This window comes from Paralichthys olivaceus, chromosome 7 (genome assembly GCF_024713975.1).
Source record: "Paralichthys olivaceus isolate ysfri-2021 chromosome 7, ASM2471397v2, whole genome shotgun sequence".
In the NCBI taxonomy this organism is placed as follows: domain Eukaryota; kingdom Metazoa; phylum Chordata; class Actinopteri; order Pleuronectiformes; family Paralichthyidae; genus Paralichthys; species Paralichthys olivaceus.
This window is the reverse complement of record NC_091099.1, coordinates 3,039,304-3,051,628: the sequence shown is the minus strand read 5'-3', so window position 1 is coordinate 3,051,628 and position 12,325 is coordinate 3,039,304. Positions and strand designations below refer to the sequence as shown.

General features: G+C 44.1%; 1 protein-coding gene across 1 annotated transcript in view; it reads right to left on the bottom strand.

Annotated features, from left to right (window-relative positions):
- Positions 1 to 416: 416 nt before the first annotated feature.
- The window catches only part of nrn1la (neuritin 1-like a), a 44,342-nt gene continuing 32,433 nt past the window's right edge, over positions 417 to 12,325 (bottom strand). Inside the window, exons 2-3 of the mRNA XM_069528114.1 lie at positions 12,098 to 12,248; positions 417 to 854 (exon numbers count right to left, since the gene is read on the bottom strand). Coding sequence (XP_069384215.1) covers positions 566 to 854; positions 12,098 to 12,248 — 440 coding nt within the window. The 3' untranslated portion in view covers positions 417 to 565. The remainder of the gene's footprint in view (positions 855 to 12,097; positions 12,249 to 12,325) is intronic.

Below are 12,325 nucleotides of genomic sequence, written 5' to 3'. Positions count from 1 at the left end.
ACTCAGCTTCCACAGAGTCGAACTACAATGATCAAACAAGGCAAGTAGGTTAGATTTACCGTTTATCAATGAGTTCAAGATAAAAGTAAATGTTTCGCTGGAGCTATTCTTGAGATATGACCTCTTGATCCTTTTCAGGTCCATGAAGTCTAACGTGATTAAATCTGTGACTGTTTCCTGCTGGAACCATCATGTAAAAGCTCCCACTGAGTAGATGTCGGGGCCGAGGAGATGAGGACAGATGACATGAGGCTGCTGTTTGCATCTGTTTAACTATGCATGTGTTTGCAGGCCTGTTTGTACAGTGGCTGTGTAGCTCTGTATGAATTTTGTGTGAACTTCAAACAGAGAGACTAATTTAAAGGCAGAGAATATGCATGAAACAGCACAGGCAGTTTAAAGATACATTATCAAAAGGACTGTCAGGCCTCTGAACATGCAGTTAGAAGTTTTCACCCTCTGGCAGAGCAGAGGAAGAAACGGTGAAAAGTCTATGGACTCGTGGAGGGAGAAAAATAACACAAAGTTTACATCTATTCACATCAGTCCCGCTTCTTTGAGTTGGTTATATCCAAAAGAACAAGAGCAGCAGAGGAGAGAGTAGCACGAGGAAGTGGCGGCGGGCTGCCAAAAGATCGGCGCGTCCTCGTAGAGACTCCTGGTTGATCTCCTCCTGGTCGGACGAACCGTGAGAGGAGACCGGGTAGCTGTTTCGGTTGGAGCACATGTCGTAGAGGTTTCCGGAGAACTGCATCTTTTTGGATTCCTGGCGGAGAGACTCCCAGATGGCCGCCGCTTCCTCTGGACAGCCGGCCATCGCCACGTTAGCACAGTCATGGAACTCATCCCACGACCTGAGGAAAGACGAACAAAATCAGTCGGTCACTCTACTGCTTCCTATCGCTCTATAATTACCTCCGGCAAGGAGCCTATGCATTCGCCTGTGTTTCCGTTTGTTCGTAAGCAAGATTATGCAAAAACAGCGGAATTTATTTCTTTGAAACTTTATTTTGGGGTTTTGAGTAAAATATCTTCAACTCAATTCACCCTCTTCTTTTTTTCTTGTCCATATATGTTGACGATTATGTTGAAATGTAATTAATCCATTTGCTTGGGTTTGATGTAAAAATCACACCTTGAATATGAACCACCAGTGGCAACAATCACCCAGAGACCCGTGATGATCCTGACGAGTCTGCCCTCTCATGACTTCACTAACGCAGACGCAGCTCTGGAAATAACCGACAACGTTAGTTCTCACTGAGCAAATCGAACTCCATCTGTTCGCTCCTCTCACTTCTTTTGTCAGTTGCAACGAGACCATTTGCAGATTTCCAGCGCTCAGAGCAAAGGTTTCCCTGATGTGAGATAATCCCAAACTCGGAGCAGAAAAGCCGTCATGATGAGGGTGTTTTGTTGAATCGCTGTTGCTTTATATAGACTTGAGAAAAAAAAACGGGTGTTTGAAACCGACGAGAGTAACAACAAGGGGGAAAACCTGAGCAAAGAGGAGGGAAAGGTGAGGAAGAGGAGACAGAAGTAATTATCTTACGCAAACCTCTCTTCTTCTTTTTTTTTTTATTGCAGTTAAACAAAGCATTAAACTTTGTGCAGCGTAACCTTCAAGCTCCACATCCAAAGCAGAGTCTGACTGTAATTGGCTGCTAATTCTCCCTCTCATCATGGATGTGTCGGCTAAGTTGTCTCTGAGGAAAAACTGGCTGAGCGTTAAATACTCGAACAGAGAGGGGGAGGGGGAGTAGAAGCAGATGGCGCTGTTCAAAATATGTCTGACATGAAAACACACAAATGCTAACAACGCTTAAATAAGGCACATTAACACACACACACAAAAACAGCCGCGTAATTAACACCACGTCAAACAGGAAAGTGCTTTTGCATATTCACAACTGAGAGGGCGCGTTACCAAACCTGAACCTTACAGAAGCTGTGACAGTCTGGGAGATACTGTTTATATTTGAAAAACGTCCCCAGTACGAAGAAGTCTCAGCCCACCGTGACGCCACCCACTGGTTTGTGAGCTGCTGTTTTAAGGCCTCGAGTTTGGCGTTTTGTTCGACGCCATCTTGGAACCAGAAGTAACCATATTTGGAGGAGCAGGGGGTGGAGCCTGACCGAGAGCCGACACTGCATCGTCTATCTGACTCTACATAGGACCATCGTTTACAAAATGAACATCATCAAGACATGAAACTAAAGTGTCAAAAACAACTTCCAAACTGGGACACCTCCAGTCGAAATAACAACTCGGAAAGTCTGTGAATATTTTGGAGCAGGAGTTGCTGTCATCGTCACTTCTAAACCAATTAACATCACTTTACACCTAGCGCTAAAATAGAAGCTTCTTGCGTGAACTTGACAATGTGCACGTTCTGCAAATATTAGAGAGAGGCGTCAAGATTTTGCTTAAATACATGAATTCACCACAGTTTGTTCACAGCGTGCATTTTTTTTTTTTTTTTTTAGAAGCACATGAACACATCACAGTCAGAGCAATGACGTCATGGGACCTTCGGAGAAACCCTGTGTATATAAAGTATTTGAGCGAAGAAAACTAGACTGAACTTACACTAAGCTTTTTATACCAACTGTGTTTATAGCAGGTACATGCTAACTAATGTTTCCCCAAATGTCAGGACTGTCCCTTTAACTATCAATATTCATTTCATTAAAAAAACCCGATATAAATGTTGTTTACTCCAAAGTACACAAAGATCATTGTATTTTTTATGTATCTCTGTAGATGAGACTTAATTTATTTCACACGAATAAGATGAGTGTGATGGGATTAGATTCTTTCTTACGTTGAAGGATCATATTTTCACCAATCCTGCAAAGTGCAGCGATAACTCTGAGAACCCGTCAAATCTCACAGCTGTAAAAACAGAAAAATCCCTCAAACTTCTTTTCATTTCAGAGGATTTTTCTTATCTGTGCTATGTGACAGTCTGAGAGCATCTGCTTCTGATCACGAAATGTAACACCAGCGAGTACACACACACACACACACACACACACACACACGATCTGTGTTTGGCTTGTGTCCCTGGATTAAACACTCCAGAGGTCCAGCTGTGACAGAGCGGCTGCTGGAGGAAGACGGCTGCTTACCTGCTGCTGTGGGAGGAGAATTTGATGGAGGTGTGTGTGTGTCAACATCTGGCTATTGGAAATAATACGGTCACATAGTGTGTGTGTGTGTGTTATTGTGAAAGAATGCGCTAGAGAATCAATACAACGATGGTGTCATGTCAATGTTGCTGACTTTTTCATCTGTATGTGTGTGTGTGTGTGTTTGGGTTAAGGTGGGCAGGTCAACACCTGTCTCTTGGAATTGGACAGTAACACAATATTGTGGGTGTGTGTGTGTGTGTATGTGCGTACATGCAGATGTGTGTGTGTGTAGGTGTGGAAGAATGTGTGTGTGTGTGGGCAGGTCAGCATCTCATCATGAGAGTCAACATCTGGCCACTGGAAGTAATAGATTAACCTAACATTGACACTGATGGTGTCATGTGAAGTGGTGCAGAGCAGTGTGTGTGTGTGTGTGTGTGTGTGTGTGTGTGTGTGTGTGTGCAGGGCTGGGCTCCAGTCACAGGTGGTGCAGAGACAGCAGAAACACGGTGAGGACGCTGACAGACACCCAGCTGCCTTCACAATCTGAACACCTCCCTGGAGTTTGTGTGTTCTGCTGCGAACATGCTGCTGCTGATACGTGGAAACCTCCAAACCCCCGATCTGAGCTTATTTTTGACTGGAAATGAACGTACGCAGCAATGCGGACATCTGGGTGTTGACTAAGTTTCATGGCTCTGTGTTGCAGGATTCATTTCTGACATCTGGGGCAATTTAAACACTCTTAGCTGAAGAGGGGAATATGGCAGTAAGGGTTCGTTCGTGCTCAGCTTTATGCTTTATGTTAAAGTCTTTATTGAGGATTGGTGTAAATGTAAGTTTCTAAACTTTGTTGTGAGGACCGCAGATGTAGTGATGATGCAGCCTGATGGGACGGTTTTAAAGCTGATGTATTGACGTTTGTCAGAGATGCTTTTAATAAAACCTGACAGTGTTGTAACTGCCCCTGGGTCTGCAGCAGCACCACCAAGCAGACGGCATGAAACACCTCTGAGCTCAGTGGAGACGGGCCATAAAAACATCCCACGGAGCAACAGAACACCTTTAAATCCATTAGAAAGCAAAAGGAATGAATAGCAGCACTAGAAATCTGACAGGAGAGGGACGCCCACCAAAACCAAACCTCACAGACGAGGCAGGGAGGGCATGAGTCAGAGAGTCGGCAGGGGGGTGGGCGTACCTGCACTCCACAGAGCAGAGCTTTGAGGAACAGTGGCGAGAAAAGACACTGACAAAAGAAAAATGTAAGAGATCACGTTTGGACACAGCGTGTGGACACTCCCCCAAACACGAAGAAGGTTCTCTGGTCAGATGAGGATCACGTTGAAGGTTTTGAGCCATAATGGGAAACAATGTGTGTGCTGCAAACCCAACACATCCCATTACCCAGAGAACAACACTCCCACAGAGAAGCATGGCGGTGGCAGCATCATGCTGTGGATGATTTCATCAGAGACCGGGAAACTGGACGTGAATGAAAGAGGGAAGGTTCTAAAAACAGTCATGACAAAAAGAGACCGTAAATGAGGATGTAGCATCAAGGTCTGAGCTGTCAATCACAACGCTTAACTCAGTTCTAAACATCATCTAATTCAAACCAAACTATCACTGGGACAAAAATGACAGAGACCAGCAATTCATTTGACTTTTCACTCTGGCCCATGTCCCATCCACTAACATGGAGGAGGCAGAGTTAATGACCTACACTTCAGGCAACCACCAGGGGGCTTCACTTTTCAGGAGCAGTCGGGTAATCACTGGTTTCAGTCTGTCAGAGATTTGTATTGTGACCTTGAAGCTCAACAAACTGCTGCTGTAACTTAAGAAAAACCCACAAAACAACACAACCCGCTACACAAATGCATCGCACACTTAAAGACGCTGGGACAGAGCACACCTCCACCAAGGAAAACACCTTATCTCCACTTTAAATGCCCCCCCCCCCCCCCCACACACACACACACTCACACAATTTCAGGGAAATTGGTTCAGTTGTTTTTGAGGAATCTTGCTGAGAAACAAATGAAATATAAACTCCTTGGCCGAGGTAACAAACACAACACAACCTCATATATAAACACAACATGCAGCATGTTGTACCGTGTGTGCAGCACATGTGTCTCATTCTCTCTAAAGCTGCGGTTCGAAACCTTCCAAAACTTCTGAATACTCTTCAAAAACACTGTTTATTTCCAGGTTGTGACAAAACGAGACAGGAAAACACCGAGGGCTACTTTGACAAGACTTTATAGATCAAATCAAGTGTTAGTGGGAAAACAGAAATATTTTTTCCTCTGCACGAGGGTGAAGGAAGCCTTCTTGAAGCACGTCGACCTGCTGACCTCGATGAAGGCCGCTGCAGCTCAGGCGTGTTAGTGTTAATATAAAAGCTTTCTCGAAGTCGACCGAAAGAATACAATTCTTTTCAAGGCTTTGCTTCTTTTCAAATCATCAACACCCCTGAGCTGAGAAGCTGTTTTTTTCTTTTACCTTGTAATACATCAACCGTGGACCGAATAGTCACGACACTCTGAGGTTTCTACAGGATTTATAAAAAGACTCACATAACAGATAAAATCCCTTTTACATCCATGTTGTGTTATTTTCAGCTCTGATCTACAGTAAGAGCAGAAAGGGAAAGTTGGGGATGTGAGCTGAACAATAACGACTTTTAAAATCGATGACACTTTATTGCACGATTAATATAGAGGTGAAATTATAGCAAAAAAAAAAAAAAAAAGCCTGAATTACTTTTACTATTTGGTCAAATGTTGATGCATCTTGAAAAAAGGCGACAACATTCAAGAGCTTCTGGTGATGAGGGCCGACGCCAGAGTCAATGTGCTGCAGACTTTGGCTAAAGGTGTAGAGCGGGTCGTCCTCTAACCAGACGGTCAGCAGTTCAATCCCAGTCTTTCGTGCTAGGGTTTCGTCCTTGGGCAAGATACTGAGCCCCGATCTGCCCCTGATGGCTGTGCTGCCTACAGATGCCCTGTATGAATGTTTGTGTGAATGATCATCAAGACTAGAAAAGCTCTAAATAAAAACAGACAGCAGAATATCTACGTCATGTCCTGCTGCTCTGCACAGGCTCCGTCTGAATGTTCCACATGTTCCTGTTGTGAACACGTCAGAATCTGATGATCTTCAATACTCCCTTCTCCTGAGTTCATGTCTGAAACAGCTCATGATCACCCAAAGTGGAGGACGATGAAAAATGTGCAGTTTAAACAGTAAATGAGTATTTGTGTAAACATCTTCAGGTGGAGTTCGCGGGCAGCAGAATATTGTACAGATCTACGATTTCTTACAAGTGACACTTTTGAGATAAAATCCCAAAAAGTCAGACATAGAAAATCTTCCCGTTTTCCCCCTGTAAATTATTTCAAAATCAACGGGGCGTCCACTGAGAGATGCTGAACTATGTCGTCTTTGTTTGGCAGAAGTTTAAATCCTTACTGCTGCATCGTAAATGAGGCGCGGAGCTGAAAGTCACTTTGAAACCAAGGCAGGAATTGGAATAGAGCGCGGTGCAGTGACATGCAGTGGAAACATGAATGGCCTTATCCAAATCTGTAGAGGATAAAAACATGAAGGCAAATAGAAAGGCTGCTTTGAAAGATGATGGAGTGAAAGAAAACTCAACCTTGTGCGAGAGACTTTTGTGATAACACCCATTTTAGCAAACTGCTGAGTTTTGTTAGTGCGACTGTTACCATAGAAACAAATATCACATTTTTCTCCTGAGCTCCAGATTGCTGCGTTTGTGAGATAATTGTTGTTTGTTTTGTTCAATGACAAACTGGATACGTCTTTAATCCATCTGTGATGATTCAGTGTCTGTGATTGAGACTTCGCTCACGAGCCTCCACTCTGCAGAGTTGGGAGCCCGTTGCTGAAGTAGCTCGCTGACTTGGCTAGAAAGTGAATCTGTGACGAGGACGGTGAGGCGTTTGATTCCGCAGTGTGCCCCACTTATTAAAACCCAAGTTTGAATCCGTCCCGGAACCCAGGCTCCATCTTTGAACCGGTTTTAGACGGTTTTACAAACTGAAAATGATCTTGACATTAAGAAAAAAGTCGATTTGTCGTTTTAGCGTAGACTCTGAGGAGAGTAAAACCACTTTCATCTGATGGATAACTAAGAAATCAAAATGAATCTGACTTTTCCAGAAGCACAACAACATTTCTTGACAACGATCAACTTCCATGAATGCTGCTGCATCTACTGACTTCCGGCGAAATATCTAATGTACTTGATGGACTTGACCCGATGATTTGGCACCAAAGTGTCTGGACAACAACTGGATGGATAAACAACAGGGTTTGAATTACGGCTCGGCTCCCCTGAGACGTTTAGTGTCACAGATTATATTTGATCTTCTGAACATTCTGGTTCCTTAAAAAAAGTATTAATAGCAAATATGCCAATGTTGTGTGTTTATTCTCTCATTGCTTTCCATCTGTCTCCACTAATTGACACAATTCTGTGTGTTCCTGCTGTGGTCGTCCATGTGTGGCAGCGTAGCACTCAGATCGCTAGTTTTGCGTAGTGCCCCTGAACGTCTCATCACTGAGTCAATACTTGAATTGACTTAAACAAGTGGTTTTTATTCAGTATGTTGGGGGGAGGGTGTGAGAGGACATTTGTTTCTACGTGATGATTTTAAGCAGTTATTTAGTATTTTATTTACAGTCTATGGTTGAGAAGTCACGACTGAAAGCTGAGACTGACTCAGGATTGGTCAAGACGTCCATCTTTATATACAGCCATCAACAGCTGATATTCATTATTTATTTCCTTAACAGTTGAAAAAATATAATTTGCCTTTATACGTTCTCTAAGTTGTTCCCTAGTGTTGTTAACTGTACGATCAGCCATTAACTCTGCTGCTATAAATATGGATCAGTCACTTTACATTCAGCCATCGAGCACAGAATAAACGTGATATTAACTTAATGTGAAGCGCTTCCTGTTTTTTATCTGACTCTTTTCTATTCACTTTAAAGCTGCAGCAAAGGTTACTGTTTAATTCTATTGTACCTGATTCCTCTGTGTCTTTAGTCCCAAATATTTCCTCTTCACCTGGATGCACGGCTGCCTGATGCCCATTGTGAATATGAGGAATAAAAGCAGCGCTGTGCTCCTGGGAGAGCGCGCTGACAATGGAGCAGCCTTGGCCTAGATGCAAATCATAGCCTCCCGTTCAGGCTGCACTTTGTGTGTGTGTGTGTGTGTGTCTTCAGAGGGGAGCACCATGCTACCTCCTCATTAGGTGGCTCTGATAGAAGTGCTAAAACCATGCTCCTGTGTGAAAAGAGAAAATGGAGGGATGAAGGGAGGAGAAAGAAAATAAGAGGGGAGGGAGAAGGTGGCGGAGGAAGAAGGGAAAAGAGTGAGAGGGAAGTAGAGGGACGGAGACTAAGTGAAGGCAGAAAGAAGTGAGGTGAGGACAAAGAGTGAGTGTAGATTGGAGGGAAGTGTGTGTGGACAAGTGAATTGTGTAAGTTTGTGTGACTGAGTCCCAGCATGAGGACACACACACACACTGAGGTGGCTGAGTTTCAGGATTAGTAGTTTAATTGGTACCTCAAGGAATAGAAGAGATGTAACAGTGGAGTAGTACCAGTGGTGAGCTGCAGGGCCGTGGTGACACACACACACACACACACAGACACGCACACGCACACACACGCACAATCTTTGTTAGGACATTGCAGTAACTTCCATTCTTTGTGAGGAGCCGAACCCAAACTCCAATTTTGAGCAGGACCTTAGAAATGACATTTGTGCCTCATTATATCCAGGCTTTGGTCCCTATGAGGACTCAGGTGTTTCCAACGGACACACACACACACACACGAAGACACACAATACAAAACTCCCCACACCTCAAGCTTTACTGCAACGTGCGGCAAAGCTTTAGCGAAGACACCGACGAGGGGACTGATACTGTGAGGAGAAGCTTAGACACACACACACACAGGGGGATAAATTCAGAATAACTCCATTAGGTTTTCCTTAAGGACTATAATGTCTATTTGTAGAGCGCAATGAAAAATGTGTCTTGAACAAAAGGAAGATCCTCCCCTGGATCCTTGAAGTCGGTTTCACTGAGTCACACAGAGCGAGCAGGGCATCTCGGAACCATCAAGTGTCTGTGGGCTGTATTTTATGGAGCATCCACACTGTCGCCGCCTGAACAAGTGCTCTTTAGTTTGCAAAAGCCTCATTCATAAGGCTCATGTTGTATTAAATGACTTAACCCGTCGGCTCCGCGGCACAACGGCTTCACCTTCTCTCTTTGCTTCACATCTGTTCACAGTCTGATCTGATGACTCTGGCTTCAATGTAATTCTGGTGCTTTACACATTTCACTGGACAGAAGCGTTTCTCTCAGATCAGCGATCCTATTTTAACACCCTTCACACATTAATGGCTCCCTTCCCCTCGGACGAGAGGATACGACTTCTCCTGGAAGATGGATGGCAGAGGTGTGTATAAATAGAGCGGTGAGCGGGGACGACAGAGAGAAAACGGGGAATGACGGATGGAGACAGGATATAGAGAAATGAAGCTGTGGGACAAAGTAAGGGGGGGGGGGGGGGGGGGGGGGTGTTCTGCAGCTTTAATCAGTGTCATCAGGCCTGTAGCCAAAACAATGAGCAGCTGAAAAGAGCTGCAGAGAGAGAACATGCCAAAAGGATAGAAGAAAAATAAGTAAGAGCTCACAGTTGAAGTTAAACTGGAATTAAAATGAATTGCTGCGAAGGAGAACATATTAATATCCCTGATGTTTGACTTAAATTATATTCTACATCCCTCAGTTCCATCGATTCCCTATACCGCTTATCCTCTGAGGGTCACATGGGTCGCTGGAGCCAATCATTGGGCCAGAGGTGGGGGAGGGGGGGGGGGGAGGGGGGGGGGCCTGGACAGGTTGCCAGGCGTATCCATGGCCGACAGAGAAAAACAACCATTTACACCAACGGGCAATTTAGAGTCTCCAATTAAGCAGAGTGCCACGGAGCTGTTAGAAACGTGGGAGGGAGCCTCACAGACACGGGCTGAGCATTTAAACTCCACAGAGCTGTCATGTAGTCTTTATTTACAATATATCATTTTCCAATGTATCCCAATGATTGATTGACAGAATGGACAGATACTTTATTGATCTAGAGGGAAATTTTGTTCTCTCGTTTCCATTCTTTGCGCTCAGCCACATTAGCCAGCTGCTGGTGCTGGAGTTTCATATTTCATATTTGAGAATGGAATCAATGAAAATTCATATTACCCGAAAATACTGGATGGCCTAAATCTCCACATGTGCCCGTTGTCGTGATTTGAATTATCACCGGACACTGTACGTGCGGAGGTTACAGGATTCTTCTTGTTAGTGAGTTATGCGGTTATTGACCACGGCTGGACCTCTGGAGGAGTCACAGGTGAGACGAGCTGGACTCTCCCCATTTTAACAATGCAGTGTGTGTGTGTGTGTGTGTGTGTGTGTGTGTGTGTGTGGTCAGCAGCTGTTGAATGAACATGAACAAAAAGTGTGGTCGGAATCATTAATTTTCATTATTTGAGGATACAACTATGACTAGAACATGTTGAGTTGCATTATGGGAAGTGTGGTCGGATTTCATAAACTGATCCATACCAGGAGTCAACAGTCGGGATATCTCTGAGTCTGATGCATTGATTCCAACCAGTGCTTCATTATTTATTTCTTTAATCAGCTGAACCAACGGTCCTGCAGAAGTCGAACTGTACAGACGGCTCATTGTGTGTTCTCATTAATGTTGGTGAAAACACACAGTGTGATTTAAATCACGCACTTACACTTTAAGAGCCAGTTCGCTTTTGTCCAACAGGTTATACACAGACCATTAACACTGAAGCACCTGATTCTCCATCACAGCAGCAGTGAAACGCACAGAAGTCACAAACTGTAAATCACGACCACTTTGTTCAGAACATCGTGATTATTTATTGTTGTTCACACGCAGTTTTGTGAACAGGTCACGAGTGTAAGTCCAGCGAGGGATTTCAGAGCCAAGACTTCGATTTGCGGTATTGTTCAGATGTTCGCGCCCTATTGATATCAGATATTACACCGACTGTGCAGTTGTAAAATGCTTGTCTAAACTTTTCTTTCCAGAAGCTTTGCATATTCATTTCCAGCTCAGAGAATTTGAGCTGCTTCTCTCCGGAGAGCTTCTGTCTTTGTTTTCTAAAGCCCCTCTCCAAAAGTAACTGGATTCTTACTAATACTGACTTAACCACCCTGTGGGGTTTACTGATGCATATTCCAATACTGAAACTCTGCAGACGTCCGATTTAACCCTCTCCGAGGTTTGGTTTGTGCCTCTCGTGTGGGCAGTTGTGGAGGACGGACTGAAACATCTACTTAACAGACAAAAATGTACTCAAGTAAAAGTACCACATTAACTTTTTTAGTTGAGCAAAAGTAAGAAAGTATTTGCTTTGAAGGATACGTAGTTAAAGTACTTAAAGAGAGAAGCCTATTTACTTACACAATGGTCAACTACATCATTACTGTGTATTCTGTGTTCTCAAGGATGCAGCCACTGAATTCAGACACAGATTATGTTGCACCCTCATATTAATCAATCTTTAATAATTGAATCTCGGCTGTGTCCTTTTCATCATCGGTCCATTTGTGATGTTTCTTCAGCAGCGAAGGCGACGCTTTGCTCTCGTTGAAAGAGGCGGGGTCTAATGTTACCCGTCCACTCTGATTGGATCAGTGGATTGTTTATTACTTTTAAAGATATAAAAAATAATGTGAACTTGTGACACAGTGCATTTTAAAACAAATAGTGCAGTAGAGGGTACTGATGTTTGATATGTACTTTGTCACACGCCCCCCCCCCCCCCCCCCCCGGGTGTGTGTTGTGTATGTGTGATTGCACTGACCTGCAGATGGAGTGGATCTCGTGCGTGTCCTCGTCTTTGCGGGCGTTGTCCGTCAGACTGTCGCCCAGCGCCAGCAGACACTGAGCGAAACCCTTATAGATGGAGTGACACCTTCTGGCTGAAGCTGCAGTCACAGGACACGGACTGAGCACTGGAGAGAAAACACACGGACACAGAGGAGATGAAATGAAAGTGGATCTTGTTATGTGATGTGATCTGGGGAAATCA